General features: G+C 42.7%; 1 protein-coding gene across 2 annotated transcripts in view; it reads right to left on the reverse strand.

Annotated features, from left to right (window-relative positions):
• CABIN1 (calcineurin binding protein 1) overlaps nucleotides 1–27,179 on the reverse strand; it is a 331,038-nt gene that overhangs the window by 94,624 nt on the left and 209,235 nt on the right. For both annotated transcript variants that reach the window (XM_089653220.1, XM_089653219.1), the window contains exon 29: nucleotides 19,411–19,524. In XM_089653220.1, coding sequence (XP_089509346.1) covers nucleotides 19,411–19,524 — 114 coding nt within the window. The remainder of the gene's footprint in view (nucleotides 1–19,410; nucleotides 19,525–27,179) is intronic.

Raw genomic sequence — 27,179 nt, forward strand, 5'->3', positions numbered from 1 at the left:
GGACAGGTTCCACTCAGAACAGGCCTCGCCATGGTCGACCAGAGATGTTGAGTGCACATGCTCAGCATCATATCCAGAGGTTGTCTTTGGGAAATAGACGTAAGAGTGCTGCCAGCATTGCTGCAGAGGTTGAAGGGGTGGGGGGGGGGGTCAGCCTGTCAGTGCTCAGACCATACGCTGTACAGTGCATCAAATTGATCTGCATGGCTGTCGTCCCAGAAGGAAACCTCTTCTAAAGATGATGCACAAGAAAGCTTGCAAATAGTTTGCTGAAGACAAGCAGACTAAGGATATGGATTACTGGAACCATGTCCTGTGGTCTGATGAGACCAAGATAAACTTATTTGGTTTAGATGGTGTCAAGCGTGTGTGGCGGAAACCAGGTGAGGAGTACAAAGACAAGTGTGTCTGGCCTACAGTCAAGCATGGTGGTGGGAATGTCATGGTCTGGGGCTGCATGAGTGCTGCCGCACAGGAGAGATACAGATCATTGAGGGAACCATGAAAGCCAACATGTACTGTGACATACTGAAGCAGAGCATGATCCACTCCCTTCGGAGACTGGGTCGCAGGGCAGTATTCCATAATGATAATGACCCCAAACACACCTCCAAAACGACCACTGCCTTGCTAAAGAAGCTGAGGGTAAAGGTGGTGGACTGGCTAAGCATGTCTCCAGATCTAAAACATATTGAGCATCTGTGGGGCATCCTCAAACGGAAGGTGGAGAAGCGCAAGGTCTCTAACATCCACCAGCTCCGTGATGTCGTCATGGAGGAGTGGAAGAGGACTCCAGTGGCAACCTGTGAAGCTCTGGTGAACTCCATGCCCAAGAGGATTAAGACAGTGCTGGAAAATAATGGTGGCCACACAAAATATTGATACTTTGGGCCCTGTTTGGACATTTTCTATTTCAATATTTTTAATAAGAAGTTTTTGTTTTCATAATACAACACGCTCATGATACACCCACGCAGGGGCAGAGCAGAACAATAACATACATAAGCAGATACAAGTCAGCAGGGTGTATTAGCCAAATAATGGAACATCCAATGACATCAAGGAGGGAAGGTAAAAATCCGAACCAAATAGTAGCAGCAGCAATCCATCATATTACCAGAAAAAAAAAAACAAAAAGGAAAAACCCCTACCGAGAAATATCAACTCAGAACATAAGGGAAAGGAAAAAGAGAAAAAAAAACAAAAACCCAAACTAATAGAAAAAAGGAAAAAGAAAATTTAAAAACATAGAAAGAAATAAGGAAGAAAGAAAGATTCAGAGAGAAAACATGGAAGAAAGGAAGACTGGAAGAGTCACGGATCCAGGGCTAGCACAGGCAACGACTATAAGAGGCCATAGTAGGCTAGTAGGAGGCAGGGATGGCAGGGAATAACGTATCCAAGGTTCCCAAACCTTAAGGAATCTCGGATTAGAATCTTGAAGAACGCTAGACATCTGTTCATGGATCAGCATAGCATTCATTCGGGTCTTCACCCCCTGGGAGACAACCGAAGGGGTTCTCCAAGCTTGAGCTATAGCATGTTTGGCTGAAATGAATAGGTAGGATGCAAATTTCTGCTAAGACCTGGACAGACACAAAATTGGGCAATGCAGGAGGGCCACCCTTGCATACCTACGGACCGTAATATGAAATAACGTTTGCAGCAAACCAAAAACCCTAGACTAGAAGCATATCAATCGCAGGCACGACCAGCAAATGTGCAAGACGTCCCCACGTAGACCACAGTTCCGGAAACTCCTATCTCTGCCAGCTGGATTAAAGTGAACAGTCCGAGTCGGGACCCGGTACCACTGCAGGAGAACTTTGTAGGCTGCCTCAAGAGTGAAGGTACTGAAGGAACATTTCGCCACCATCCCCCAAGCCCTACGCCAATCCTACGCCGCAATCGAGAAACCTAGATCTTGCTCCCATTGAGAGACATAAGACAGCGGTGGTGAGGAGGACCTACTGTTAAGAGAGGCATAAATTACAGAAATGAGACCAGGGGATCCTGGGTAGTGTTGACAGATGTGTTCAAATGGCATTTTGCGGTAAGGATATGTAGAGGTACGACGGAGGGACAGGACCCAGTGGCGCAATTGCAAATACCGAAAATATTCCCGTGGGGGGACCCCCCATGATTCTCGAAGAGACTCCCATGATGGAAACGAGCACTCAGAAAATCATGTACAATAACAAAAACATTGGAGGTCCACCAAGAGAAAGAAGGGGGATGTTCTAAGCCTGGTGGAAATAAAGGATTATGCGTAATCGGCAAAAGAGGTAGAAATGATGATATCAAATTACCCGAATATTTAACCCAGGTTCGTAAACTGTGAAGCATGATAGGGCTCAAATCAGGAGGGCGCAACTTAGGCAGGAGCCAAAGCAATGTAGTTAAGGAAAGCGGAATGCAGCTGGGTAATTCCAAAAGTACCCATAACGGGTTACTGTTTGGATATTTTCACTTAGGGGTGTACTCACTTTTGTTGCCAGCGGTTTAGACATTAATGGCGGTGTGTTGAGTTATTTTGAGGGGGACAGCAAATTTACACTGTTATACAAGCTGTACACTCACTACTTTACATTGTAGCAAAGTGTCATTTATTCAGTGTTGCCACATGAAAAGATAGAAAAAAATATTTACAAAAATGTAAATTACTTGTTAGATACTGTATACCACTGAATTTGTTGTGTAATACAGGGGATTGAGGTGCACCTCCCTATCTATCAGACCACACTTTCTTGTTTATAACACTGCATTTGGTCTGCACTTCTCATCCTCATGGCCATATATGGATGGAATTATTTGCAGTACAGGAGAGGCAGACACTTTTACAACTGTAAACTATTTAAGACAGGAATGGTTTCAGCAAACACACCTTCAACAAAAAGTCACGTGGGCAGGAACTTGCACAAAAGTCCACATTTTTTGTGGGCTGCCCTTCAACAAAGAAGTGCCTAAAGCTATATTTATGACTATAGTCCTTCTAATGTGGCATGTGCAAGATTGTACATTGAGGTAAGGCATTCAAATGGTCTTCCTAATGGCTTTAGCGATTCATGAGCAGTTCTTAGACTCTAGCAATCGCACTCCCTGCAGCTGATCTATTCCCCATTACTGACTTATTTTGTCAGGTTCCACACTGTGTCTGTGAAGGCAGCCATCTTGGTAGAGGATTGGGGCTTTGCTTCTCATGTCAGAGCTACATTCCTAATGATTGGTGATCTTATGATTGTTGGGGGAATATTCAAGAAACGGTAGGAGAGGTGGAGGAAGCTCAAATCCACAGAATTGATGAAGCAGAAGCAGGGGATGCATGCACTGCTGACTCAGGTACAGGTACAGAATCCCTTTCAGCCAGCAATGCTGTAGGAACCAAATCTCACTTCAAATCTTTAAAGTGGTTGTAAAGACTGAAGGTGTTTTACCTTCATACATTCTTTGCATGAAGGTTCAAAATATTCTGCGTGCTGCTCCCCCTAAAGCCCCACTCAATATTTACCTGGCCCGATCTCAATCTAGTGCTGTGCACAGGAGCTTCAGCTCTCTCCTCATTGGCTGGAACACAGCAACTGGAACCTTTGACTCTTGCTGCTGTCAATCCCAGCCAGTGAGGAGCAAGAGGGGGATGGAGTTGAGCCATGCTCTGCATGTTTTATAGACACATAGAGCGAGGCAAGGGAGCGAGAGTGCACAAGTGCCCCCAGAGACAGCAGGGGACCCAGGAAGAGGAGGATCAGAGCTGCTCTGTGCAAAACCATTGCACAGAGCAGGTAATTATGACATTATTTTTTATTTATTTCTTTTAAACCTGAGCCTGATCACTTTAGGAAACACAATCGCCAGCAGATACAGTGAAGGAAATAAATATTTGATCCACTGCTGATTTTGAATGTTTGCCCACTTACAAAGAAATGATCAGTCTAAAGATTGAATGGTAGGTGTATTGTAATACTGAGAGACAGAATAGCAACAAAAAATTCAAAAGAAATGCATGTCTAACAAATTATGCACTGATTTGCATGTTCATGGGGGAAATAAGTATTTGATCCCCTATCATTCAGCAGGATTTCTGGCTACCAGGTGTCTTTCATACAGGTAACAAGCTGAGATTAGAAGCAGTCTCTTAAAGGGAGTGCTGCTAATCTCATTTTGTTACCTATATAAAACACACCTGTCCACAGGAGCACTCAATCAGATTCCAAACTCTCCACCATGGCAAAGACCAAAGAGCTGTCCAAGGATGTCAGGGACAAGAATATAGACCTACACAAGGCTGGACTGGGCTACCAAACTATTGCCAAGCAGCTTGGTGAGAAGGTGACAACAGTTGGTGCAATCATTCGCAAATGGAAGAAACATAAAACAACTGTCAGTCTCCCTAGGCCTGGTCTCACCTCGTGGAGTGTCAATGATCATGAGAACAGTGAGGAATCATCCCAAAACTACACGTGAGGATCTTGTCAATGATCTCCAGGCAGCTGGGACCACAGTCACCAAGAAAACAATTGGTAACATTATGCCGACAAGGATTGAAATCCTGCAGTGCCCGCAAGGTCCCTCTGCTCAAAAAAGCACATGTCCAGGCCCGTCTGAAGTCTGACACTGAACATCTGAATGATGCAGAGGAGGACTGGTTGAAAGTGTTGTGGTCAAATGAGACCAACTTCGAGCTCTTTGACATCAACTCAACTCGCTGTGTTTGGAGGAGGAGGAATGCTGCCTATGACCCCAAGAACACCATGCCAACTGTCAAACATGGTGGTGGAAACATTCTGCTTTGGGGGTGTTTTTCTGCTAAGGGGACAGGACAATTGCACCACATCAAAGGGACGATGGATGGGGCAATGTACCGTCAAATCTTGGGTGAGAACCTTCTTCCCTCAGCCAGGGCATTGAAAATGGGTCGTGGATAGGTGTTCAAGCATGACAATGACCCAAAACACACGGCCAAGGCAACAAAGGAGTGGCTCAAGAAGCACATTAAGGTCCTGGAGTGGCCTAGCCAGTCTCTAGACCTTGATCCAATTGAAAATCTGTGGAGGGAGCTGAAAGTTCGAGTTGCCAAAGGTCAGCCACAAAACCTTAAGGACTTGGAGAGGATCTGCCAAGAGGAGTGGGCTAAAATCCCTCCTGAGATGTGTGCAAACCTGGTGGCCAACTACAGGAAACGTCTGACCTCTGTGATTGCCAGCAAGGGCTTTGCCACCAAGTACTATGTCATGAAGGGCATCAAATACTTATTACCCTCATGAACATGCAAATCAGTGCATAATTTGTTAGACATGCATTTCTTTTGAAGCTGTTGTTGCTATTCTGTCTCTCAGTGTTACAATACACATACCATTCAATTTTTTTTTTTGTAGACTGATCATTTCTTTGTGAGTGGGCAAACATTCAAAATCAGCAGGGGATCAAATACTTATTTCCTTCACTGTATACAGTACATCTATGAGGCTGTGGGCACAGTAGTGAATAAGCACCCTTCCCATACCAGGACATGTACTGCTAACTTTCTAGAGGAATTCAGGACAAATGGGTATTATGTACGCACAATCAACAATTGCTGCTCAGTTGACACGTAGTAAGGCATATGGTGCTTAGCGTTCGACCAGCCAGAATATTAATTTATTTTAGCCACCAGAATAAATTTGCACACGTGTTTATGTACCTGTGTGTGCAAATTATGCCAGTAAGCTCCTCTCCAAAATGCAGGTTTGGGACATTTTTATGCGCTTGAATGCTGATCTAAAATACAAATCTAAAGCCACAATGTGTATGGGCACATTGGCTGAATTGGAGTGGCAATCAAAGGGATAAAAAATACATTTAAAAGCAGACTTTTATATTATATGTGTTTATATTAGGGAAGTATGATTTCTGTCAGAAATTCTTACCTGCATGCCTGTTTCGATTTAGTGGCTCTGTATTAAAGTCAATTTCAGAGAGGTCTGCTTTAAAGAAAAAGTCTAAACACAAACTTTAAATGTTGTGCTCACTTTCTGGCTGCATATTGTACCAAGAGTGTGTAAGTCAAAAAAGTAGCTGAACAGAACCATAACCGTTCTAGCATTGAAACGGTAATATATGTATTTCTATTGTGAATTCAGCTTGTCTAAAGTTCAGCAGTAAGTTTCAGTTAATATAAAAAGTGAAAGTTTGTGACAAACTATTAAGAATAACGGTGAGAAGTGTTGTTCATATTTTTTGTAGCTTTCACATCAGTAGACATATCCGTGTGGGTCCAATGCATGGATTGGAATGCAGATGCGTTCTGATTCGTGCACCAGACCCACGCGATGTACACTCTGGAATGCGTGTGAAGGTCCATGCAGACAGCTGGCCGTCACTGATTTTAACAAGCTGCTATCATGCCCTTGCATGATACTGGTGTGACAGCTATAGAAAATATGAATAACATTTCTCATAGGTATTCCTAAAAGTCTGTCACACACATCCATCGTTTATTACACTGGAAACTTACCAGTAGCTTTATCATTTTCACAGTACCAGACCTCTAAACCTAACATGATTCTGCCTGCTAATCTTGATTTAGATCTGATCTCCAGACAGATATAAAGAAAGAGAAAGAAAAACAAATAACGCAGCTCTGTAATCATTAATACATCATTAAAGTGACATTAACCACTAGCCTACAGGGCACTTATACCCCCTTCCTGCCCAGGCCAATTTCCAGTTTTCAGCGCTGTCACACTTTGAATGACAATTGCGTGGTAATGCAACACTGTACCCATATGAAATTTTTATAATTTTTTTGAGACAGATAGAGCTTTCTTTTGGTGGTATTTATTCACCTCTGGGATTTTTATTTTTTCTTAAACAAACCAAAAACCACTGAAATTTTTTTTAGTTTTTGTTATACAATTTTGTAAATAAGTGATTTTTCTCCTTAACTGATGTGCGCTAATGAGGCTGCAGTGATGGGCACCGATAGGCTGCACTGATGGACACTGATAGGTGGCACTGATGAGGAGGCACTGGTAGGTTGCACTGATGGGCATTGACAGGCATCACTGATGGGCACTGAAAGGCAGCACTGATACATGACACTGATATATGGCACCGATAGGCGGCACTGATAGGCAGCACTGACTGGTACTGATAGGCGGCACTGACTGGCACTAATAGGCGGCACTGACTGGCACTACTGATAGGTGGCACTGATTAGCATTGACAGGTGGCACTGACTGGCACTGATGGGTGACATTGAAAGGCAGCTCAGATGGGCACTGACTGGCACTGATAGGTGGCACTGATTGGCATTGATAGGTGGCACTGATGGGTGACACTGAAAGGCAGCTCAGATGGGCACTGATATGGGGCATTGATGTGCACTGGTATGCACTGATATGTGGCACTGCATACTGAAGGTTTTTACCTGCATGAATAGAATGCATGAAGATAAAAAAACCTCCAGGCTTTACAACAACTTTAAATGCCTTTAATATAGCAGTATAAGTACCTTGTAAGTGCCTAACTATGACATGGTATCAGCCTTCTGCAAGTCTCTGTGGAGAGGAAGAAACAGCACAAGGAGCCAGTCAGTGATGCTGCAGTGAGAGGAGAATACTGATAGGAAGAGAGAGCAGACTAACAGAGAGCTAATCCCATCACTCTGCCACTTCTCTATTCACTGTCCAGTTACAGGCTGAAGCAGAAAAAGGCCTGTAATCATTTAACTGCATTACAAAAAAGTCAGGTCTCCAGACTGGCTGTGCTGTGTGTCAGAGTTGGACTGAATAGACAGGAATATACATCTTTTGGCAGTTCACATATATGGAGTTCACCTGTATATTTTAACTGTTTGCCTGTAATTAAAGTGGTTATAAAAACTGAAGTTTTTTTTTTTATCTTCATGAATTCTATGCATGAAGGTAAATAACCTTCTGTGTTCAGCTCCTCCACCCAGCTCCCCTTTAAAATCACCTTGCTCCAGCAATGTGCACGAAAGCAGCTACTCTCCTGGCTCTCTCCCTTTTCACTGGCTAAGAGACCGCAGCTGGAGCCATACCCCTTCAGCTGCTTATAAAAGCAATTCAGCGGCTCTTTAGCCACTTGGATTACTTTTACTGGCTTTGGAATTGCCAGCTGAAAACAATGATACCTCGGTCTGACCGAGATATCACCCTTCCTATCAAGAGACGTACTGGTACATAGCTGGACTGGAAGCAGTTATACTCACCTTACCTACACTCCCTCACCGCTCTTTCTTCTGTGTCGGCAAACAGGGGGAGCGGTGAAAACACTCCCTTAGTGACAGTGCTTAGGCCTAGCAATTGGCAAGTATGTCACATGGGTCCAAGTCTCATGCTCCCCCATACCCGGATGCATGGTAAGGTGAAAAGGTATCTCTTTCCCAAACACAAAAATAGAAACTCTCAAGGTACCAAAATAACCATTTGCACCTAACTAAAATAAGAAATATAAATTAATTGTACAAATATTAAAACATTTTCCCAGAGCAGTTTTTAATTTTCCTTTGCTATTCAAGCCATTGTTTACTGAGTCTGTCAAACAAGTTGTAAACTTAATGAAGTAGGAGAGCATTTAACTGGCAAACGATCAGCAATTTCTAGGTTGAAGTATGTTGACTAAAATGTTCTAAATATGTACAGGGGAACTAAAGATTAGTCACAGGGATTCAAGGTTAGTAAACGCCACATATATATACGCTGTAGCCTGGGTGCAGTCACTCAGTTGACACAGAAACATAAAAATGAATTAAAACACATCAGCTTGTGTACGGGATTCAAATAAAAAACATAAAGAGTTATTTCCTTTCAGTGGATGGGGCAGAGATAAGGCTGCCCCCACCTCATTTACCATAAGTATTTATTTCTCTGGGGCTGTGAAACAAAATGTGTGAAATGCTATTCAAAAGAACACATCTGGGTGTGTATGCTGACACTTGTTTGGTATGGTACCTGTAACCATTTATTTCCTATGGGCCCTCAACAAGTGTTCACACACCAAAAAAGGGCTCTTTTTTCCCCTCCAACATACCACATGTGCTTGCACATGTATGTACAAAGAGGAGGTGTGTTGTTTACTATAATAAGTTCCCCCTTCTCCCAAAACACATGCACAACACATGTCCAACATGCACCAACGCTTATTACAAAGTGTATAAATATGTCCGCATAGGTGTGAAGCTTGCCTAAATAGTATAATTTCTCAAAGGGACACAGACATCAATGAAAGCCTGACAATATTCCTAACCTGCTCCCATTACTTTTAAATATTGGGAAAGTGTGAACTAAATTTCTCCTATATAATATGGAATGTTGTCTCTAAAACTAAAATACAACTGAATAATCCCCCACCTTCTCCAGACAGCTGTTTATATGAACTTTTAAGTGGTATTAAAGCCAAAAGCAAACCTTTATTATATTGCATCTTACCAATTCTTAGATGTAAAGGCTGAATTAGTTTCCTTTTTTAGGCTTTGTTTCTTTTATTTTCACCTTTCATTCAGCCAGTAAGCCTAGTTTAAGTTCAAGCTCTCCAGCAGAATGCATCAGTTTACATGGATGATACAATCCATTTACCACTGGCAAGGCTGATTAATATGTTCAGCTATTATTTATTCATGTAAAACCTTTATCCCAAAGGACAAAAATTCTGTTTGCTGTAATGGATTATAAAGTGTGAGCTGGAGTTTGGCCTAATTTTGTTATTGTATTCAAATCTGCTAATACATTTAATACTCCCTCTCACAGAGTGACAATGCTGCTGTCTGCTGTGTCCTGGGCTCATTCATCCAGAAAGGAGGCACTCTAAGGCTCCATTCACACTTGAGGAACATCAAAATCGTGCGATTCTCATTGCAGCTTGATGCAACTTTGGTATGACTTTGACCAAGGATGACTGACTGTGCTGTACAAAGTCACACACAAGTCGCATGTATATCATTAAGGTGCGACTTTCATGCAACTTTGGAGGGTTTACATGGAAGTCTATGGCCCTGATGTCACAGGAAAGTTGGATCAAAGAAGTTCAGGAGCTACTCTCAAGTCGCTGCAACTTGAAGCTGCACAGATATGTATGGTACTCATTGGGAAATATGGGGTGCGACTTTGGAATGACAAGTCGCACAAGTGTGGATGGGCTCTAATACAAGAGGTGTTATTGGCTAGATCACCAGGTGAAAACAGAGGGGGAAAAAAGCCTCCTTAAAGAAAACTGGTGCAGCCACCACATCTAATGACTGGTAGGCTGTAATATAATACATTTTTGATTTTGAGTTTAATACCACTTTAAACTTTGTATCAGTGCTTCACACATGTTTTCATTATCATTGGTGCATGTGTATGACATCTTTACCTAGCTTCCCTAGCGGTATGATTATTTCAGATTTTTGGTGCTGAAAGCGGTACCATTATTTTGCATGGAAATATGTATTTTTTTTATTGTAGGCCTGTAATTTTTAGGAATAACTCACTGAAATCTGTCCGAACAAGAGTCTATTAAACATCCCGGGTATGATAAAATTTGAAACACGAAATCATAATTTATAATTTAATAAATAATCATAAAAAATAATAATATAATAATACATTTAATTCAATAATATAATCAAACCAAAAACACTGAAATTTGAAATAGAGCGCCAAGTTCGCACATCACTGAGCTTAGTCGCAAAATCGTTTTCAGTGTCTGATGACGAATTTCCCCACAAATCAATATCACTCAATTCTGCAAGTGGTTCTGATTTACTATCGCTGTTCTCTAGCTGGTCTAAAACCGCTTTTGACCTAAAGGGACGCTTTTTGGGACGCCATGGACATTTTTCAGTTTCCAGGCAGAAAGAACAGACAAAATGCAGGCAGGGCACAGGACAAAGCACTAGGGACAATATGTATGTGAAATGGGTTGAAACAGCAATGTTTTACTATGTAAAATTTGTTTGGCAAAAAAATGACATTTTTTAAAATTTTCAAATTTCCCGCCGCCAGCGGCGCCCGTACGTCCCAACGTCACAGGGATCGGAAAACACAGAAGTCGGATGCCGGCATCGGCCGGAGGAGATGGCCAGGGATGCTGCAGGGGACACATCGCAGGAGCGCAGGACAAGGTAAGCTCTGCAGGGACTCCCTATGTATCGCCGCATGGTAAGCCCGAGTGTAGCTCAGGGTTACCGCTTTTGGTATTGCCATTTTACCCCGAGCTACACTCGGGAATACCGCTAGGGAGGCTAGCAGTGACAATAATTTGCTTGTCTTTGTTTATTTTGAATGTTCTTGGAAAACAGGTTTTTGTTATGTGATCCATTTCATTGCCAGCAAACATTCTACAAGCTACATAGGAGAAGGAAAACAGTTGCATGACATGTGAAATCTCATGTTAGTCAATGAGAGCTGTCCTAATTAGCACTACTGAAGTCGCTCTGACTTTAGAAAAGGTTCCTATACTACTTCAAGGAGACTTCTATCAGAGTTGTGCTCATAGACTTTAATGGAAGTTGCCTCCAGGCCAGATTCTCATCTATATTGATGTGATTTGGATCCAACATTACAGGAAGATTACCCAGGCATTCCCTGAAAGTTGCTTCAGGGTTGCTTCAGAGTCGCTTCAAAGTAGTGCTGAAGTCACCTGGCAAAGTTGCATTGTAGGTGACAGTTGTGTGAACCAAGACTTACACATGGGCAGCCAAGGACCAGTAAAAATAGGCAAATCGATAAGCTTTTTTATTGCCCCGACTGCCCACTAACGGACTAGCAGACATGGTGCTGCTCGGGTGAGTACAGACTGCTGCGCCTGCGATGCTTTGCATCACAGTATGGCAATTGATCGCTACATGACAAGCTAGATGGGAAGCACTGCCTGTCACTGCTGCTAGTGTATAAGGAGCCTTATTCACATGGGCTTAGCGATGCGGCAAATTACAAAAGCAGGTTAATTTGTTTATAGTGTTAAAAAGCATTAACTTGCATTCAAGGTGCGTGTTTAGCACTTGTTTTTGATGTGTCTGTAAGGCAGCATTTCTCCATCTTTTTTTTCAACCGTGGCACCCTTTAAAATATGTACAATCTTCAGACACCCTAGTCTATGCAAAAACATAAATATTACCTGTCGGTGGGAAACCTTAGCTTGGGAAAATGCACACAAGCTCCTTGATAAAATTAACTTCACATTAGAAGACTCCCCTTCACATCAGAGGTCCCTTCTTTATATCAGAGAACCCCCAGGTCAGATTACCCAAATCAAATCAAGTTCTCCCCATTATAGAGTCCTCTCATCACTCAGAGCCCAGTAATCACAGAACCCCGACACATCCAGTTCCTCTTATCACAGAGCTTCCTGATCACTCAGTCCCCTTTGCACATCAGAGTTTTAACTTTTGGTTCAGCAAGGTAGAGAGCGAGAGGTGGAGAAGGTCTGGAAGAGTTGGACATCTGTCCTCTCTGGAATGCTTGGGGTGGCTCTGCATGCCTTCTGCACTGGATCAGTGCCATGCGTTGCTATTGTGCAAGCAGGGGAGCCACTAACATCATAGCAATGGATGATGCTGGGCTTCCTGCCCTAGAGCGTCACTAGTTGTTATGGGGTGGACTGTCACCCCGCCCTCTGGCCAGCACCACTGCAACTCATGATGCTGATCCATGTGAAACTGGTCCTGTACTCCCCAGTTGATAAGCCCATGTGAAATAGGCCTGAAGGTGATAGCTCTCCAGTACTGATATATCCATACGTGGCTACATTTTCTCATTCAGCCAGTAAGCTGAACAAGAGAAAATCGATTGATTCTTTACTGCTGGCTATCGTATTCAGGCAATCACAACACCTGCATCTGGCCTGCATACAACTGTGAGCTAGGTGGTGCTTGCAGAGCAACCCATGGCTCAAATTTTGTGCAATTCAGCTGGAACAGCCAGATATCAGAGCAGTCTACAGTCTATATAAAAATGCCAAAAAGCTCCTAAACTCGAGTTTAGCAGCTGCTCGTGCACATGAGCCCTTAAGCCTGGTAAACACTGGTCAAATATTGGCAAGTTCAACAAAAACCAGCTGACATTGGGCTCATATGTACAGCAGCCTGTCTGACGGAAGCTGGCCAAACGTCTGGATACTGTAGAACGGGCCGGCTGGAAAAACAACTGTTGATCAACATCTGATCAGCATGTAAGTGTTCAATTTAATGCAAACAATCATTTTAATTTGTGGTAAAGAATGTGTACTCTGTTTATGTGCATCACAAGTAATGAAATGTATACATGGGGGTCACATTTGCTTGTTAGGATCTTGTTCCTACATGGTCACACTGTATTACATACGGTTTGTTTCACACTATTAGTTTATCAATCTGATCTAACTGGCTGAAATTAGTCTCTCCATGTAGATACCATTTTTTTCACTAGTTTATCAAGAATGCTCAGCAATTGCAGTGATATAAAGAGAGCCACTAGAGGGAGACTCTACAAATTAGCATATGCAGTAAGAATAGGCAAGGAAACATAACTAAGAAAGTTATGCTACAACATTTCATTAAAGCAAATACTAAAAAATAATGAGGGGAATTAGACAAAACTGGAGCAGACAGAATCTGGAGCAGCTGTGCATGGCAATCAGCATTTTACCTTCGGTTTGTTCAGTTAAAGTGGTTATAAACCCTTACATACAGTATCTCACAGAAGTGAGTACACCCCACACATTTTTATAAATATTATATTATATCATTTCATGTGACAACACTGAAGAAATGACAATTTGCTATAATGTAAAGTAGTGAGTATACAGCTTGTATAACAGTGTATTTTGAGGGGACATTTGCTGTCCCCTCAAAATAACCCAACACACAGCCATTAATGTCTAAACTGCTGGCAACAAAAGTGAGTACACTCCTAAGTGAAAATGTCCAAATCGGGCCAAAAGTGTCAATATTTTGTGTGGTCACCATTATTTTCCAGCACCGCCTTAATCCTCTTGGGCATGGAGTTCACCAGAGCTTCACAGGTTGCCACTGGATTCCTCTTCCACTCCGCCATGACGACATCACGGAGCTGGTGGATGTTAGAGACCTTGCGCTCCTCCACCTTCCGTTTGAGGATGCCCCACAGATGCTCAATAGGGTTTAGGTCTAGAGACATGCTTGGCCAGTCCATCACCTTTACCCTCAGCTTCTTTAGCAAGGCCGTGGTTATCTTGGAAGTGTGTTTGGGGTTGTAATCATTTTGGAATACTGCCCTGCGACCCAGTCTCTGAAGGGAGGGGATCATGCTCTGCTTCAGTATGTCACAGTACATGTTGGCATTCATGGTTCCCTCAATGAACTGTAGCTCCCCAGTGCTGGCAGCAATCATGCAGCCCCAGACTATGACACTCCCACCACCATGCTTGACTGTAGGCAAGACACACTTGTCTTTGTACTTCTCACCTGGTTGCCACCACACACGTGTGACGGAAGGTAGGCAGGACAGAACACACAGAGTAGATGGCAAACGCACAAAGCTTTATTGAGGCAAACAGATGACAGTCACTGTATAGGGGAGTTCACAGGGAGGGTGAATACACCAGTAAAGGGCGACAAGGAGGGGCCAACACACTTAAAGTCCAACACCGAGAGCCAAGGAAGAGTCTCTGTAGCAATTGTAATCCAACAGGGGGGTGGGGGGAGTCTCTGTAGCAATTGTAACCCAACGGGGGGGGGTCAGCACAGGAACAGTTCAAGTGAAGCAGGGAGACAGCATGTATTCACGGATCCGACAGGGTGCCTGGTCTCCCACTGGGGGTCTCTGGAGGCTAGCAGGCAGTCTTCCCCTGCTCTGGGGGTCTCTAGATTCCTGGTGCCTAGCAGGCAGTCTTAGGCAGGCTTGGGTCTCTGTAGAGTCTGGCCACGAAGGTCCCTACCGCAGCTGGGGCTCCTTCAGTGGCTGCACAGCGGTGAATACCCCGGGAGCGCCCGGCATCAGCTTCTTAAGCTGATGTTGACGCCCCCTAGTTGCCTAAGCAACCGGGGCGGGCCGGAGCTGGCGTGCCTCGTTGCCCGGCAACGAGGCACGCCCCCTGGGCAGGGGCCTTGACTCTTGTCCTGAGGCTCAGCTTCAAAGAGCCGCGCTGGGAGAGCAGGGGGGGGGGGGGCGCCTGAGGGGAAGGATCAGGGACGATAGGGACAGCAGGGGGGGGGGGGGGCTGTGAGGCGGAATCAGCTGTGACACACGCTTGACACCATCTGAACCAATTAAGTTTAACTTGGTCTCATCAGACCACAAGACATGGATCCAGTCCATGCCCTTAGTTTGGTTGTCTTCAGCAAACTGTTTGCAGGATTTCTTGTGCATCATCTTTAGAAAAGCCTTCCTTCTGGGACGACAGCCATGTAGATCACTTTGATGCAGTGTGCGGCGTATGGTCTGAAGGAGGGGAAAAGTGTGGAACAAAAAGGTGCACAAGCAGCAAGGATGACTGCAGCCTGGAGAGGATTGTCAGGAAAAGGCCATTCAAAAGTTTTTGGGGACTTGGAATATGCGTTGTTCATAGTTCATGTCTGAGGTTTATAACCACTTTAACCCATTCCCGCCCTGGCATCCCCTGTAAAAGTACAGGGGGATAGGAAGGATTGGCGATCACGTGACCACTGTGACTGGCTGATGTTTACTCGGGACCGATAGCTGTTTTTGACAGCTCAGTGTTTTTGCTGGGGCGTAAAGGAGTTAAAATGGTTGTAAACCTCAGACATGAAAAGTAAACATCCTTCTAGTATATCCTAACCTGAGTTCAAAGCACCAAGTCTGGTTCTTCCCTGATCCCTCTGCTATCTTCATAAGTCACTGATAGAACTCTAAATCCACACCTCAGCCTCCTGGGAGATGCTAGCCCCCCTTCAGCACACAGCAGGTGACTCATAGACTCAGCTCTGTGTTTCTCTCTATTAGTCTGTTGGGAAGGGGGTGTGCCCCTCCGCTCCGATCAGCAATCAGAATTCAGGGAGCTTTGGAGTGTGTGTAATGTCAGGCCCCCTGACATTACACACATGGCTATGGCGACAGATAACCAGGTACTTCTGTAGGAAGATTTGTTTCATCTTGAAACTTAAGATTTGAAAATGAAAGCTAGAATGTGATTGGTTGGATGTCACACACAGCTGCTTCAGATTCTAGCTCCTCCAGTTGCAAAGTTGTATTACATGAAAGCAGTAAGAATAATATTCACAATTCTGTATTTCAATGTATCTATTTATAAACAAAAAGTAAATATCAATTTATGAAACTGTTGAGCAGCTCAGGAAGCAATAGGTCATTTAATGAGGGTTGCTAGTTTTCCTCTATGTGATTATTGGACGTGGTACCTCTCCACTATACCACATTCATATCAAATATGTAATGTTCTAATGATCTTCTGAAAAATGTTTTTGTATATATAATTTTATGAATATGAAAAAAACTGCTTTGAAAATTACATACTTAGTGTTCCTTTAATCACTTCAGTACTGGGCACTTTTACCCTCTTCCCGCTCAGGCCAATTTTCAGCTCTCAGTGCTTTTGTACTTTGAGCCCCCATTCACATCAAGCCCGACTATGAAACTGTGCGACTTACAGTGATGTCGCACGATTTCAAAGTCTGGGGACATGCCGATTTCAAGTGCGATTTGCAAGATGTCTGACACAGATGTCTATGCAAATCGCATGAAAAGTAGCGCATGTACTACTTTAGAAATCGGTGCCAAGTCAGAACCGCACCGATTTGGCCGCTGTAATTGTTGACAATAGGGTGCAACATACGATTTGCAAGTCACCTGGCATGCAAATCTCATCCGTTGTGACCGGGGGGGCTGAGTAACAACTGCGCAGTCATGCAACACTGGGCACTGATCAGGCGGCACTGATGAGCAATGATAGGCAGCACTGATGGGCACTGTTGCAGCTGCACTGATGATCAGTGCCCTGATTATCAGTGCCGATGTCCCCTGTCACCCTTACTGGTTATCGGCTCTCCTCCCCCCATACGTTGACACCACTGAGGAAATGAAAAGCTGATAACCAGCAAGTGTGTTTACATTATTATCAGCTGTGATTGGACACAGCGGATCACATGGTAAAGGGCTGCTGTGATTGGACCTTTACCACGATGAGTGATCAGCTGTGTCCAAAAGTTACAGCGATCAAAGAGCGCACCGCAGCATCCATGGACACCCTCCCAGAACTGGACTACTGCGTTGTAGCCATTTTTTGGCTACAGCCTGGTCAGGAAGTGGTTAAAGTAGGCTTAGCATTCCATCAGATTTCCTAAGCTACTAAGTGAAATAAAAACTGTTCTATAGATGTACCTTTCTGAAGATGGGTAGGCAAAGCCTCATGGGGATTTAGAGACATTAGTTTCCCATCAGGTCCACTCCCCTTTTGATTGACAGCAGGCAGTTGGCGGATCCAAGACCAATACACAGTCTGCTGTTGGGTATAGGATTCTCCTGATGTCTATCACAAGGAGTGTGCATACCAGATAGGGAATTAGTGTCTCAGCTTCCCTATCCGGGTCCTCTAACTGTCAGAATCACTGCTTACCAGAATGCTGTTGGCTGTGAATAACCCATGGGTGGGGAAGAGGTAGCAGTGGCAAATATGCTGCCCTGCTGCACAGCGTATACTAGCCTGTCTCTCTGTTAGAGTTGGTCCTAATTATCTCGTTTTGTTATTTATGAACTGGAGGTAATTATTTTTTAATCTGGTGCAGTAATACCACCACTTTGGAAACATTGTGCTATTCAGAACTACCAGAATCTGCTGCATGTGTCGGTAAAGCTATCAAAATGAGTGCCAGGGATTTGTGAATCTGGTGCAGGACCTTTAAAAGGGCCATACTGACAGATAAGTCTCATTAGGGTTTTGTTTGTTTTCTTTTTTTAATTTCAGTGATTTTATTCTGGAACTGAATGGAGTTAATAATAGAATTCCGTATACTAATTAGACACAAATTGTTGCTACAGCTGCTCAAGCACAACTGGCAGGGTTATAGTTTGTCCGGGTCCCATTAAAAAGTATGTAAATTCAACATTTGATATTCCTGATATGTGCCTGATATTTACCTGCTGTAACATGTACTTGTATGAAAAAGTACCCTGTTCTCTTTGTATTGCTTCCTTTGTGTGAAATCTCTGGTGCTCCAGTCAGCCCCTCTGCTTTCCTATTAAAACTGACCACACTCAGAAGAACACACCATGGTCAGTTCTTTAGCTATGCTGGGAACTCAGTGAGCGCTCCTCCAATGATCAGACCTTTCATGACACTACCCCCCCCCTCCCTTTCACTGGGAAGATCGATGTACTGCTGTTTCTCCCCCTCCAGCTCTTATGCAGCTGAAAACAGAGACAATGTGATCAATATAAAAAAAGAGGAAAAAAAGTGTTTATGTTTTTTCATATCTACACACAAATGTTTTGCCTTTCATTTCTATTTTAAACTGAATGGGTCGTTTTACAAGGTGAGGGTTTACATATACTTTAAAGGCTAATTACACCAGAACGCAGTACAGGAAAGGCGAGTTTCATGCGAGTTTCCCGCAACACATTTAAAGCACGCTGCCTCTGTGATCTGCTGCACGTGCCAATACACTGTTAACGGCACCAGAAACGCAGTGCGCGTTTGCAGGCATCAGTTGGCATGGTACTGCAGTACCATGCAATTTGGTGCAGCGTATTTTTCAAAAGTAGTGCATGCATGACTTTTTTGTGTTCTGGGTACAATTTGCAATTCGTTCAAATGAATGGGCTGCCAAATTGCACAGGAACATGGTACTCAGTTCTCTTTTGCTGGACCACTTGGTCTTCAGTCAAATGCAGAGAAATGTCAATGCATATTAATTAACAACAAAAATAATATACTGAATTCCATCATTATACATATTAATGGCAGTTTTAAGAATACAGTATTTTGTTATTATTTATAATTATTATTATAATACAGGATTTATATAGCGCCAACAGCTTTACAAAATAAGGGTCCTTGAAGTACACATTTGAATACTTGAGTGGCCCAAGTTTTGGGAAACTCAGGAAATCAAAGGTTTATCCAGACATCTTTAGGAGCCAGCTTTTCAGTTTGTTAGCAGTTTAGGAACTTTACTAACATGACAGGTTTCCAGTAATTGGAAAGCATCAGACATATTGCACATATCAACAATCAGATTCTGCTTGTCATTTTATAGCACACACATTAGTATGTGAAAGCAAGGATCTGACTGGTTGTTTCTGAACTGCAACTACCAATACCTTCCCATTAGCTTTTATAAAACAGACCTTTATTCATTAACTTGCAACTCAGCTAACCTGAGCTCTATTCTACAAGAATGAACCAGAAGATGACTCATGTGTCCTGTTAACACTTTCAAAAGAACACACAGAGAAGACATTTTTATTCTGACCATCTTATTATACACAGAACACAACTTACATTGAAGAAATTGGTCTTGTTCCTCTCGTAGAAGAGTCCCTGTGCTGGCATGTGCTTCAGCTGCTGCCACGGGATACTGCTGCCTAGCAACACGTCTCGGGCCCATTGCAAGTTCTAGAGAGACAACAGGCAGGATGAAACAGAGATACTGCTGTGGGTATATGCTGTGCATACATATAGATTTTTTTCCAATAAGAACATGTTTTTGCTTTATAAATTAGTATAAAAAGAAATAGCGTGTGTGGTATCAAATAGATGGCGAACCAGTACCCTTGATATACAAAGTTCTCTTACTGCTACAACATCCTAAGAGTTCAGAATCAAGTAACAATATTTCACAACAAATATATGTTATAAAATCTGTCCAAGAGAAGGCAGAGATGTAGTCAGCAGCAACCAAGCAGATTCCACCTCTCTCCATCCCAGTGCAGGTTAAGACATTTGACATATAAAAGGTTGCTATGGATAAGGCCCACTATTCTCTGTTAGATTTCATTTTCATAATAACTCCTTATGCCAACCCTGGATCATAAGTTAAATATCAAAAAAGAAACTGAAATTTTACTCTTTAAATCCTGACCTTAAATCTGATTGGTTGCTACACCTATGCAGATTTGTTTTCTTGCTTTATTACAATGCCACCAATCTGCTACAGAGCAATTACAAGAAATCAAAGATAAAGCAAAATAACTGTATAAGATTCAGAAGGCAGTTGCCATTTCCTTACACCTGGACTGCATACTAGTTCTGGCACATAAGCATTACTCTTTGCAAAGATGAACAGGTTAAATCAGCACTCCAGGTACGTTTTTTTTTTTTTTTTTTAACAATTACATTGATCCAGCCTATTGCTCCACTTATGTAAGCATGCACATTCCATATCTAGTTGATCCCTGTGAAAACAGTAAAGTCACTGGAGTAGACACCACTACTACAGTGATCCTTGCAGACTTTGGAGTCCCATGCTGAGAGGCTGCCTTGCTGTGTATTAACCACAGGGAAGTTGCACAGATGCAGTTCAGAGAGACTGCCTTGCATTTTCTCAATGAATGCAGAGCATTCCCTGACTGGACGAGTTGAGATATTGTATCGTCACCACCCTACCTATCCTACAATCAGAAAGCATTTTGCCTTCAGTAAAATGCAAAGGTTTTCACCCAATAGATCAGCTATACGACAGGGCAGTGACTTGGCACAGGTCCTGGAAGACAGCAAAGATCACTGTACTAGGATCAACTACTACAGTGATTCCATGCTTTCCACAGGGATCGCCCAAGTATAGAATTATTATGCTTACCGTGTACCAATGTAACTGTACAAAAAAAACAAAAAAAAAACGCCTGTAATTTAGCTTTAAGATCAACTTCCCCAAAACTAGAGTGTAGCAGCTTCCATCTCACATACATGTCTCTGAAATATGTTACACCTGCACACATTGCACACCTCATACCTGTTTAAGAATATCCAATAATATGTTGTGCATAAAAAGAAATTATTGTGTAAAACCAGTTACATATATAGCTGAAAAAAAATCGCCAATAGATCTATCCATTCTACTTTCTTTATGCTGGTAAAAGAATCAAAGCAAGTACCTGAGCCCCAAAGTGTTTGCCATTATGGAAATGACCCACATGTAGAAAATTCTCAAGCCCCAAGTATCATAGAAAAATGCTCCCATATGTGTATAAATTAGTCATATAAAGGTATACAAATATTGGCATACAGTACAGGACACAGAATGGATCTTCATAGACCCTGAGTTATAGGCTACTAACTTCAGGAGATTGGACTTTGGCAATGCTTTTGGACATGACCCCACACTTCCCCCCCCCTCCCCCCAGGTCCATATACAGTATTTCACAGAAGTGAGTACACATTTTTGTAAATATTTTATTATATCTTTTCATGTGACAACACTGAATAAATGACACTTTGCTACAATGTAAAGTAGAAAGTAGTGAGTGTACAGCTTGTATAACAGTGTAAATTTGCTGTCCCCTCAAAATAACTCAACACACAGCCATTAATGTCTAAACCACTGGCAACAAATGTGAGTACGACCCTAAGTGAAAATGTCCAATTTGGGCCCAGTTAGCCATTTTCCCTCCCCAATGCCATGTGACTCATTAGTGTTACAAGGTCTCAGGTGTGAATGGGGAGCAGGTGTGTTAAATTTGGTGTTATTGCTCTCACTCTCTCATACTGGTCACTTGAAGTTCAACATGTCACCTCATGGCAAAGAACTCTCTGAGGATCTGAAAAAAATAATTGTTGCTCAACATAAAGATGGCCTAGGCTATAAGAAGATTGCCAAGAACCTGAGACTGAGCTGCAGCACGGTGGCCAAGACCATAAAGCGGCTTAACAGGACAAGTTCCACTCAGAACAGGCCTTGCCATGGTCAACCAAAGAAATTGAGTGCACATGCTCAGCGTCATACCACTTTGTCCCTATGAATTAGGAAGGGCTCATTACTAGGGATAGCCAACTCTAAACATGGCTGGCAGATGAAATAGCCACTAGGAAGTCTACAGCAGTTGTGAAACGGAACCCTTCCAATATGAAAGATCTGTTGCAGTTGGCAAAATAAGAGTGGTTCAGAATTCCAGTAGAGAGATGTAAGAAACGTATTGATGGTCACAGGAAGCGATTGATTTCAGTTATTTTTCCTAAGGGGTGTGCTACAAATATTAAATTGAGGGTGCTAATTATTTTGTCCAGTCCATTTTTGGAGTTTTGTGTGGAATGTGTCAGATTTGGCTTTTTGTTTCTCCACTTTTTTGTGTCATTCCAATACAAACAAAAGAAATAAACATGAGAATGCCTAAACATTTGTAATTGCAACAATTTTCTGTGCCTTATCTGACAGAAATGCAGGGGAGCCAATATTTTCGGCCACGACTGTAGGTGTAACTTGTTGCTGAATCTGGAGGCCAGGATGTCTACTTCTGGAGCCCTCTATTTCTGATATAGGTGATTAAACATGTCAGGATCAAGGGACAATTACCCTGAGGAGATACACCTTCCAATTATCCACTCCCAGGATATGAACATTAGAGATTGCTAGACAGTGTTTTTCCACCCCAGAGACAATCAGATTTACTTCCTTCAAGGCTGCCGGACTCCTGGTAGTCCTAACAACTGTTATAGGTCATTGCCGTGGCATTGCCTGATTTTACCCATCCAGTGATGCTGAGCGAATTTCAATTGGTCTGAGCTTTAAGATGTTAATACAGAACCTTGCTTCCCTGCGTGATCAGGTTCTCTTAACTGCAAGAGATTGGAATACTCCTCTATATCCTGTGAGACTGGCATCTGTTGTCATCACCTTCCATGAGTGTGAGAGAAACAACTTTCCCAGTCCAGGACATGATTGGCTAAGGAGTCCTCACCTTGACTGGTGAGAAGCATAGGGAAGTGGAGAGACAGAATGTGTTTGTTCCAGACCAACAAAATGTGGTGTTGGAAAGGCATTGAGCAGAACTGAGCAAAGGGAACATCCTTGAATGAGACATCCACGAGGCCAAGGAACCTCATTGAGAATTTCACTGATGGAAGTCTTTAGAATCTTAAGGTCCTTCATGAGACCCTAGAGACAGAAGCTGGTTTGATGGAAGAAAACCTTTTGCCTGGGCCATGACTAGTAGGAGGCCTAGGTATTCCAGACATAGAGAAGGCTGGAGGGCAGACACTTTGGAAGTTGAATACCCAACCAAAAACCTAAAGAATCTGGACAGCAGACAGTTGTGAGGGAGATAAATCCTTTAGAAGAAGGTGGTCTAGGTAACCCATAACCTGGATGCCGAGGCCTTAAGAGGGCAAGTAGAGGTGCAAGCAGCTCTGTGAATACTCTAGGTGCATAAGATAGGTGAAATGGCATTGCAACAAACTGGAAGTGTTTGCCTTCTACTGAAAAGTGCAGAAGGTTCTGATGAGGATGGTATATGGGAATATGGAAGTAGATATCTTGAATGTCTACTGATGCCAATTATTCTCCTTGTCCCAGAGAGGCAATAACTGACATTGCAGATTATATGCAAAATTTATAAATGTAAAGTTACTTATACTGGTACAAGAGATGGTCCAGGACAGTCTTTAAATCTGACTGTCCTTGAGCAGATTTCAGTCAGTTTGGGAGAAGAAAATGATGAGTGGCTAGAGTTTGAAACTATTTCGTACCCCTTTGAAACCACTGATTGAACCCATAAGTCTAGGACCTCTGTGACCCGCAGGAATGCAAACTGTTACAGATGTTCCCCCAATCCTAGGAGTGAGGGTACCCCTTCAATGTGGAGAAGGCTTTGCGGCAGACATAGTGGGCCTTGTGTTCCAAGTCTTGCACTGAAAGGAAGGGCTGAATTTTGGCTTTAAATTTGAAGTCTGATGTGGCACTTTGTGTTTTGATGAGATAGAAAGGGGTAGTTTTGGAGCCTTCCACAGTGGGAAAAAGACCTTTCCTCCTGTGACATCTTTATGAACTATTCCAGTGCCTCACAAAGAAAACATCCTCCTTTAAAGGGCATAGGAGTGAGGCTTTTACAGACAGCCTTAGCTGACCAGGATTTCAGCCATTAGATTCTGTGCGTATGGACAGAAGTGAGAGCCATTCTGGAAATTTGTGTCGTGACTTGTTATGGGGCATCAACATAGAAAAATAAGATGGAAGGCAGGGCTTGTAAGGGTTCCACCAAAGTTTGGTCCTGAAAGATAGCATCCTGTTCAGTGTTCATCCCCCTAGTCCAATTAGCTGCAGTTTAATAAACAGAAATTGAAACAATAGCTTGCTGCTGGGTTGGCCCTGCAAAAGCAAAGAGAGCCTTTAAAAGTGCATCAATTCTTCTGTTTGAAGAATCCTTCAATTAAGGAACATCTACTATAGGCACAGTAAAATGTTTAAGGCAGGGTCTACTACTGTAACAGAATGAACCAACATTCAGGCAGAGTTCCCTCCATGTTATACATGTCAGCAGCTCCTGTTACCATGGCAATATTGTGCAGTACAACAGATCCATGTGGTAATATTACCTGTGGTGTATTACCTTCCACTCTATTTTTGCATGTGCAGGGGGATGTGGAAAAGTAACACAAAGTAGACCTTTAGACAGTTTATACACTAACTGGACATTAACATATCCTGTATGTAATATTAAGCAATGCATAACTGCCCTAAATGCCGTTTATTCAAAGTGTAGCAATATTTACTCTAATCAATGCACTTAACATTTACACTCTACAGTATTCTTGATATATTAGCTGCTAAATCTCTGTTCAGATATAAGTAACAATACTTATGTGCTTTAGTGGCAGCACTGCATTCAAATCATTCTGACCTCTTGTGACTCCAGCACCTCTCTACTACTACCTCGACTAACACAGGCTGATAGTACTTTACTTGCGTCATTCCTACTGAGTTGTTCTGCAGAGAAAATCACTTCCAAGTGTCATATGGCTATATCGTGTTACCAAATTTGAGCTTTTGCAGCACCTCTTTTCCAAGGCTAAATCTAGAATAAAGCAGGACAACCAGATCATGTGGCCTGATTTTAGAAAATGAATGTACTGTACTTTTTGTATATTTTTATTAATCATTTGTGGTTTTTTATTGTTCATACCAAGGATTTCTCTACTTTACCATGTCTTGGTTCTGTTGGTTTGACTTGTGCTTTTAAATATGCCTGGTGTTCTGCTCTAAGCTGATGCCACACTGCAGCATTTTCTTAAATAACCCAGCATGCTAACTGTGGGTTAATATTAAATTTAGCATTTTCCAATATCCTAAACGTTTGTTTGGGTGGCAGGGGTCTCAACAGAATGAGGGGCCTAAAGCAAATATAATAAGTGAAGTCTAAATTGCACAGTAGCAAGTGAGACAAACATACAGTTGTGGCCAAAATTATTCAACCCCCACTGAAATTGAGTGTTTTGGCCAGTTTGACATTGCTTTTGATCATTCAGTCATCTTGCTTACATTTACATTAAAGAGGCACTTGTAGGTCAGACAAATATAACATAACAGTTATAATGAAATAACCACAAATGTCTTTTCTGTGCTCACAGCATTATCAGTTTTATTCAACCCCCAAGTGACATTCAATCTTAGTACTTAGTACAGCATCCTTTTACAGTTATAACAGCTTTTAAACGTGAAGCATAGCTTGACACAAGTGTCTTGCAGCGATCTACGGGTATCTTCGCCCATTCTTCATGGGCAAAGGCCTCCAGTTCAGTCACATTCTTAGGCTTGCGCACTGCAACTGCTTTCTTTAAGTCCCACCAGAGGTTCTCAATCGGATTTAAGTCTGGTGACTGCGATGGCCACTCCAAAATGTTCCAGCCTTTCCTCTGCAACCATGCTCTAGTGGACTTGGAGGTATGCTTGGGATCATTGTCCTGTTGAAAGGTCCAACGTCTCCCAAGCCTCAGGTGTGTGACGGACTGCATCACGTTTCCATCCAATATCTCCTGGTACTGAAGAGAATTCATGGTACCTTGCACACGCTGAAGCTTCCCTGTACCTGCAGAAGCAAAACAGCCCCAAAGCATGATTGACCCTCCACCATGCTTCACAGTAGGCAAGGTGTTCTTTTCATCATAGGCCTTGTTCTTCCTCCTCCAAACATAGCGTTGATCCATGGGCCCAAACAGTTCTAATTTTGTTTCATCAGTCCACAGAACACTATCCCACAACTTTTGTGGTTTGTCCACATGGCTTTTGGCATACTGCAGTCGACTCTTCTTATTCTTTGGAGACAGCAAGGGGGTACGCCTGGGAGTTCTGGCACGGAGGCCTTCATTACGCAGTGTGCGTCTTATTGTCTGGGCTGAAACTTCTGTACCCACATCTGACAAATCTTTTCTCAGTTCCTCAGCAGTCACACGGGGACTTCTCTCCACTCTACGCTTCAGGTAGCGCACAGCAGTCGAAGTCAGCATCTTCTTTCTGCCACGACCAGGTAGCGTTTCAACAGTGCCCTTTGCCTTGAATTTGCGAATGATGCTTCCTAAGGTGTCTCTTGGTATGTTTAACATCTTTGCAATCTTCTTATAGCCATTGCCCTTCCTGTGAAGAGAAATCACCTCTTCTCTTGTCTTCCTGGACCATTCTCTTGCCTTCACCATGTTTGTAACCACACCAGTAAATGTCTAGAAGGAGCTGAGTATCACAGTCATTTTAAAGCTGCCTAATTGGTGCTTATTATGCTTGATTGCTGCTCGGTGACATCCACAGGTGTTTTCAATACCTGATGGAAAGCACCTGTATGAACCTCTGTTCTTCAGAGTGGTAGTCTTTAAGGGGTTGAATAATTGTGGCAATGAAGAAACCACATAAGAACCATTTACTACTGTATTACATAAACAATTGATGTCATTTTAGTTGCATTTGGGTAGTTACAACGTCCTTGTAGGATTTGATTCTGAATACAATTCCAAATGTACACTATAGTCCCTAAACCCCTTTACAGCATTGGGGGTTGAATAATTTTGGCCACAACTGTAGGTAGCGGTAGAGTTAAATTATAATACTTTTTTCCTTTGTCTATTGGTTTTCTAGGTGTAAATTAGAGCTAGCCATACATAGCTAAAATTTTGGCTGAAATTCGAGTCATAGGTGGTCTTGCTGATACCACCCAATTGAAAAAACTTCGAAAATCGAAAGAGCTGGGCGGAAAAATGTCAATACAAAGAATGCAGCCAACCAGCCACTGTTCGGGTATTCTGACAGTCGTGGGTGCAGGCTGTCAGAATACAATAGCAGGCAGTATGGGATT

Source organism: Staurois parvus, unplaced genomic scaffold (assembly GCF_062004578.1).
Source record: "Staurois parvus isolate SC_StPar_1 unplaced genomic scaffold, SC_StPar_1.0 ptg000704l, whole genome shotgun sequence".
In the NCBI taxonomy this organism is placed as follows: domain Eukaryota; kingdom Metazoa; phylum Chordata; class Amphibia; order Anura; family Ranidae; genus Staurois; species Staurois parvus.